The sequence below is a fragment of the Miniopterus schreibersii genome, assembly GCF_964146895.1.
Source record: "Miniopterus schreibersii genome assembly, chromosome: 7".
Lineage (NCBI taxonomy): Eukaryota > Metazoa > Chordata > Mammalia > Chiroptera > Miniopteridae > Miniopterus > Miniopterus schreibersii.
Genome location: NC_138108.1, coordinates 43,640,568 through 43,647,600, shown reverse-complemented (window position 1 = coordinate 43,647,600; position 7,033 = coordinate 43,640,568). Strand labels below are relative to the sequence as shown.

The 7,033-nt window shown below is 35.1% G+C and overlaps 1 protein-coding gene across 2 annotated transcripts; it reads left to right on the top strand.

Annotated features, from left to right (window-relative positions):
• The first annotated feature begins 40 nt into the window (after nt 1-40).
• PHOSPHO2 (phosphatase, orphan 2) lies at nt 41-5,452 on the top strand. 2 transcript variants are annotated; one of them, XM_081142914.1, is made up of 3 exons: nt 41-301; nt 810-843; nt 4,241-5,452. In XM_081142914.1, the coding sequence occupies exon 3, from the start codon at nt 4,266-4,268 to the stop codon at nt 4,989-4,991; it is 726 nt and encodes a 241-aa protein (XP_080999040.1). In that variant the 5' UTR covers nt 41-301; nt 810-843; nt 4,241-4,265; the 3' UTR covers nt 4,992-5,452. The 2 variants fall into 2 exon arrangements, with proteins under 2 accessions (XP_080999040.1, XP_080999041.1); XM_081142915.1 differs by lacking the exons at nt 41-301; nt 810-843 and adding an exon at nt 1,811-1,898.
• The last annotated feature ends 1,581 nt before the right edge of the window (nt 5,453-7,033 follow it).

The window sequence follows — 7,033 nt, the reverse complement described above, 5'->3', positions numbered from 1 at the left end:
CGCCGGAAGTGACGTCGGCTGCCTCCGAGGAACGGAGAGCGCGCAGCGGTTGGCGGCGAAGCTGGAGAACGTAGGCTGCGCCTGCGCGGACAGCCGAAGCCCGTGTCGGAGCGGGGCGTCCCCGCGGACTGGCGCCCGGACACAGTGCGGAAGCGGGGCGGAGGCCACGACTCCTGGCCTGGGCCAGCGAGGAGATCTGGGGACCCGGCCCGGCCTGGGGCTCCCATGCGCATCCGTCACGGACCTCCGCGGGACGACCCCAGCCAGGTCCCCGCGCCTGCCTTCCGGGCGGACCCGGCAGGTGCGTGGAAGAGCCGGGCCTGCGCTCGGTGTGGGCGGCGCGCGGATTTCCTCGCGCGTGGACGGTGAAGGGCAGAGCTCTCCCTTAGCAACAGAAACCCAGGGATTAATGGGCAGAAAATCGATTTTTAAATACTTTCGTTTCTAAGGCATGATCTGGGCTAGATGGGGCTTAGTTTTTTAAGTATAAGAATGTTGAAACTTGGATGCTGTCTCAGAACATTCGTATTAGGACCTCCAATATATTTTAAATTGCTTGGTAAATACGGTAAATTGAATGCATTTGAGGACTAATCAGACCTCTAAGGACACCAAAATCTATTAAGAGTGGATGCTGGCTTGGTTTCAAACGATATTTTCTAACACATCGAGGTATAAATGATTTCGTTATAAGCTAGTTGGCTACAATACGTACTTTCTAGGCACCAAACCGGAGTCATTCGGGAAGGAAGGAGGTAACATTTTTAATCACTAAAGTTCTAACACATAGTTGTACTATTTTTCTTCAGGTTTTCTATCAGATGTTCCACTGTAATAATGCTGGTAAGTATGGAAGGATTAATAAAATATTGTTGACAAAAATTAGCTTTTGCACATACAATATTGGTGGGTGTTTTTTTTGTTTGTTTTTTGGAAGCACAGTTTTTAAAATGCCAAGAACTGGGAAAGAGATTTTACCCTACTTGCATGCTAACAACTTAGCTTGCCACAGTTTTGTAGAAGATGCAGACCCCCTAGGTTAGAGGTGAATTACAGCAGTAGCAATAGTCAGAATATCAGCAGTTTTACCCCAGTCTCAACATAGTCAGAAGTCACATGCACATGGAGTTAGGCTAAGGAACCCAAATCTTTATTATAATGAACAATAAACATTTCAAGACTACATGTCTTATTTAACTGTCCCCAATTCTTGGATGTCTGTGCTGTTTCTAGTTTCCATTATTATTAAAAGCACATAGGTTATTGATAGACTGTAGAAGCATTACAGATAACAGAATATATGCTGCTCCTGCTTTTGTAGAGAAAGTTAATAACTATTTTGGGAATTTTGACAAATTGGTTACAAAATAGATTCACATTCTTAAAACTGAATCTTTGTGCACATCCTTAATTTTTTGAGACGTCAACTATGCAAAATCTTTTCACGTTTATTGACAACAGAATGTGGTAATTGTCTGTTTTACTAATCTCACAAGTAAAAAGAAAAAAATGGAATTTGTATTCTCAACATAATCAGCCTAACACGTGATTTTATCCACCAGATAAAAACTTATATGTATGTAACATTCCCTGTTTTGTATTTAAGGTTTTTGTTTAATCAAAAATTTGTTTTTCCTGTTGCCAATAGCTGCTTTTCTGATGTAAGAGAAAATAGCATCATTAGAAAACCTAAGCTTAAAAATATCTTAAACTTTTATTAATTTTAGGAGTTAAGAAGTCTCTGTTCCTTTGCTCCAAACCAGAAGACTTTGTTCCCTGCATATAGAGTAGGAGTAATGTTGGTTAGAAACAGGCTGGTGTTTAAAACTGAAGATTTCCATGACTATTTAACCAAAGCTCTTTGCTGAAGTAAGATTGTCTTAGAAATACTAAATTGGGTAAGTATTTTTAATAAAGGTTTATGTTGAGTGGTGAGAAAAACTAATATAAAAAGATATGAAATTAAGAAAAGTTCACTTATAGATAGAAATTAATAGTCAGCAGTGAAACTATATTAACATATAGTTATATATATGAGATATATATGTCAGACTTATGGCATCTTATTATTTTTACATTAATGGTTCTGGAATTTTAGTAACTTGTAGCTAATTTGAGGCAGTTTTTAACCAACAATGAGTTACATTTGAAAAAAATTTAAATTTAGAATGCTTAAAAATAATGTTTAATTTAAAATATGCCTAGGTACAGTCCTAATGTGATTGTCAACTATGCCTTATTGCAATTTATTACATTATTTCTATGGGAAAGTGAATTCTGCCCTTAAACCTCTGGGAGCCAGTCAGAGACACCTGGATTAAGCATTTAGAGATACAAGGATACAGAGTCTCAGGATATTACAGAGTGGGGCAAAAGTAGGTATATACAGTTTATTATTGTATTATTATTTATTGTATTATTTTCCATAGGAACAACTGTAAACCTACTTTTGCCCCACCCTGTATATATTTAAATTCACACAATAGGAGATACCCCTCTAGATTAATTATTCTCCAGATATTCTAAATTAAGAGACACTAAATACTTACTTTTATATGGGTAATAAGCTCTACCCTCAGTTTCACCTGCTGGCTATCGTTATAAACCAGACAATGCATGTGGTTAAATGCCATGTTTTCCTTTCTTAAATTTAATTCAGTTTATTGGAGTAACATTGGTTAATGACATGTTTTACATTTTTAATCTCTTCTTTCTCTTATTTGTGGGGTTCTTCACTTTTCTTTTTAGAATTTCTTGCTAAAACTTCAGAATGGTTATGAAGTAGATCACAGATACAGTATTATAGTTAGTGTGTACTCTAACGGATGTTTTCATGTAATTAAACATTTTTTCATCAAAGTGACCTTAGTATTCAGTCTTCAAATATTCTATTTCTTAGACACTAGAGTGTGGTACTTAAAAGCATGAATTTTGAAGTCAAGCAGACCTGAGTCCAAATTCCAGCTCTTCCATTTAACTAATACTTAACCAACCTAATACTTAAGCACTAGTTTACATATCTTTAAGATGAGGATGATAATTCCTACTTAATAGGATTATGATAGTTAAGTGAGATAATTATAAAGTTCTTCGTTTAGTGCCTAGTATATAGTGATCTCTCTAAAAATATTACTGTTTTATAAAAAAAAATTGTCTATACATACTAATTATAGCTTTTATTTGGGTAATCTATAGTTACTTATCATTTTTACATGATAATTTTCATTCATACCTTCTGTTGACCAACTTATTCTTTCCTTTTCTCTTGAAATTTATAATGAATAACCTTCATTATCTTTTAAAGTAAAAAGATTTAAGTAATTGTCGTATCATAAGTAATGTGATTACTCAAGTATATCCTGATTATTTAGCACTCCACAGCTAAACTATTTAGAGAAAATACAAATAAAGATAAAGCTCTGGCCAGTATGGCTTGGTTGTTTAGAGTGTCGACCCACACACCAAAAGGTTGCAGGTTCGATTCCCAGTCAGGGCACATATAGAAGGCAACCAATTGATGTTTCTTTCTCTCCCTCTCCCTCCCCCCTTCCCTTCTCTCTAAAAATAAATAAATGTAAAAATTGTTAACTAAAGTTATTACTAGTCTAGAAGAACTGACCTGACCTCCACTTCAAGTAATTTGTTTAGAATTTCAAGTACAGCGTCAGGCAACCATTTAGTTATAACATTGGCATTCATATTAGAAATTGATTTCAAGCTAAGCACTTTTTAAAAAATTATTTAAAGTTTGCATGATTTCATGTTATTTTAAATTAGGTCTGAATTTTGGTTAGTACACAGAGACCTGTTGTTTAATATGAAGATGACTGTAAATATTTTAGACTAGTAAGTTTGGCTGTAATGATAAAAACAATAAGAATGGTTAGCACACATTTTTTTCTGTATTATTTTAAAACTTTTCTAAATTAGACTTAAGAGAATAATTGTTTCAGTACTTCTCTCAATAGCTTAATTCTGAATGCTCAAGGATTAATCCCTTCAGGACCACAATAATAGCGTGGATATCCTTTTAAGATATTCTGTTTTCTATTCACTTAAAATACTCAAATATGAACTTTGCTTCTTAAGAAAAAATGCTTAAATGGTGGTCCTAAAGTGCTTAATTATTTTAATTTGTTTGTATTCATCCTATATTTGAGCAGATTAACAGCAATGTTTGTTAAATAAGAGCTAGATATATAAACAGAGTGTTTAGGGAATAATATTTCTTCTTTTTCAGGGTAACCCAAATCTGTTTTAGAACCATGAAAATTTTGCTGGTTTTTGACTTTGACAATACAATCATAGATGACAATAGTGACACCTGGATTGTACAGTGTGCTCCAGAGAAAAAACTTCCTATTGAACTACAAGATTCCTATAAAAAAGGATTTTGGACAGAATTTATGGGCAGAGTCTTTAAGTATTTGGGAGATGAAGGTGTAAGAGAAGATGAAATGAAAAGAACAGTGACATCAATGCCTTTCACTCCAGGGATGGTGGAGCTTTTAAACTTTATAAGAAAGAACAAGGATAAGTTTGATTGCATTATCATTTCAGATTCAAACTCTGTCTTCATTGATTGGGTTTTAGAAGCTACCAGTTTTCATGATGTGTTTGATAAAGTGTTTACAAATCCAGCAGCTTTTGATGGCAGTGGCCATCTTACTGTGGAAAATTATCATGCTCATTCTTGCAATAGGTGCCCCAGAAATCTTTGCAAAAATGTAGTTTTGGTAGAATTTATAGATAAACAGTTACAACAGGGAGTGAATTATACACAAATTGTTTATATTGGTGATGGTGGAAATGATCTTTGCCCAATAACCTTTTTAAAGAAAAATGATGTTGCCATGCCACGGAAAGGATATACTTTACAGAAAACTCTTTCCAGAATGTCTCAAAATCTTGAGCCTATGGAATCTTGTGTTGTAGTTTGGTCTTCAGGTGTTGAAATAATTTCTCATTTACAGTTTCTAATAAAGAAGTAATATGCCAACAATGAAATGTGTATCAGTTAAAATTAGGTACAGCAGCATAAAACTAAAACCCCAAATACCAGTGGCTAAAAAAAAATTTCCCCCCCCTCTCACTTAAAAGAATTCCAGAGGTAAGTATCGTTCAAGGCTGCTGTGTTGCTCTACCAACTTGAGCACTTGGCTACTAACTCATGATACAAGATTGTTGTTCAAGCTCCAACCCTCACATCAATGTTTTGGCCAGCAAGAAGGAAAGCAGTGAGTTGCACCTCTTATTTAAATTGCATTGGCCAGCCCTGGCTGGTGTGACTCAGTGGTTAGAGCATCAGGCTGTGCACCAAAGGGTCAAGGGTTCAATTCCGTACCTGGGTTGCAGGTTCATTCCCTGGGGGCGCATGCAGGAGGCAACCAATCAATGTGTCTCTGTCACATTGATGTTTCTCTCCCCTCCCCCGGCCTCCCTCCCTTCCACTCCATCTAAAAGAAATGGAAAAAATATTCTCGGGTGAGGATTAAAAAAAAATTTTATATATATATATATATATATATATATATATATAAAATTGCATTGGCCAAAACTTAGTCACAATGCCCTCACCTAATTGCAAGGAAGGATGAGAAATACAGTGTTTATTCTAGATAGTCATATGGCTGGGAAAATTTGGAAAAAAGGAGTACAGAATTAAGGTAAGTGCAACTAGTGGTTTCTACCAAAGGTGATTAATAGATTATATTATTTTTATTCTCAGAGAGAATAGTCATATATTTTACTTTCTTAGATATTTATTTCAAAAGCATGTCCAGTATTTACAAATCTTAAAAATAAGCCTGATGCTTTATTCACGTAAGCCCAAATATATATAATGTTCTGTTCCCAAATCAGTGTACTTTAAAGATAGGGATGCAATATCTGTTACCCAAGTTTTCATCAATTTCAGGCTTTCCTTTTAAAATTAAATACAAATTAACGTTCCTCAAATAATTTTATATCAGAATCACAACTATAACTCAAGTATACAGTTTAATCAGTGTATTATTCATACTTGTGCAGTCTTGAGTGATAATTTGTAGGAATGGTGAACATTTAAGTTACTGTTTCATATAGGGATATTAGCAGAATATAAGGGATGTAAAATTTGATAATTTCATGCTAATTTCTAGATGTTCATGTTTTAGGCATATATAGCCATTATGTAATAATATTCGGATTTTCTTTTCCATTACGGAAAGCTCCAGAAATAGAAATGCTCAATATAATTTCATGGGGAAAATTTGGTACTTTTTAATTTGCTTTTTTTTAGGTTGAAAAAGTAAAATTTTAGATTAATAGGTTAGATTATGTTTAAACTCATTTACTCTTATAGATTATCATTTCTCTACATGTCAAGGCCAGTAACAAATTACAAATTATGGGAGTAAAAAAAAAAAGGCTTTCATTTATTGTAATTTGGACCACATTTTCTAATGAGCACATCTAGAAAAGCTGATAGCTAAACAAAAATTTTAAAATGTCTGCTTAAAGACATGAGAGAGCTGACAACAATAGACAATTGTTACCAAACACAGAAACCCAAGTAGGTGAGCTGCTTTTTCATGGAAGTGTTGGCTAATTATGTAATTGGTGTCTGAGATGCTGAGTAGTTATCTTGACAATCTCATGGTAACCGGAAGAGGCCTGCAATGATAAACCTTTCCCCTTACTTTGAATAAGAATCCCAAAAGGAGTAAGAATTATTGAAGAGGGGAAAGAATGACCTAGAATTAAGCACTTGTACAGGGATAGCACCTCAGCTTTGAATACTCTCAGTACCTGAAATTGGATTGAGGTTATCTAAGATTTTTTGAGTTCCCAGGTGCTTGGCAGAAACAAATATAAATTCTCTCAAAAGGAAGTTAACATGCTTGGTATATGGGCAGACTCTAAAGTGGCCCCCCATGATCCCTGTAACCTGGTATGCCTTGTTTGTGTGTGGAGCGGGGGAAATATGACTTGCTTCTAATCAATATGGTACCACAAAGATGACGGGATCTGTGTGATTATGTGTACATGATTA

Bases quoted from the DNA above. Each gene is read 5' to 3' on its own strand.
- PHOSPHO2 (XM_081142914.1), top strand. From the start codon at position 4,266: ATGAAAATTTTGCTGGTTTTTGACTTTGACAATACAATCATAGATGAC.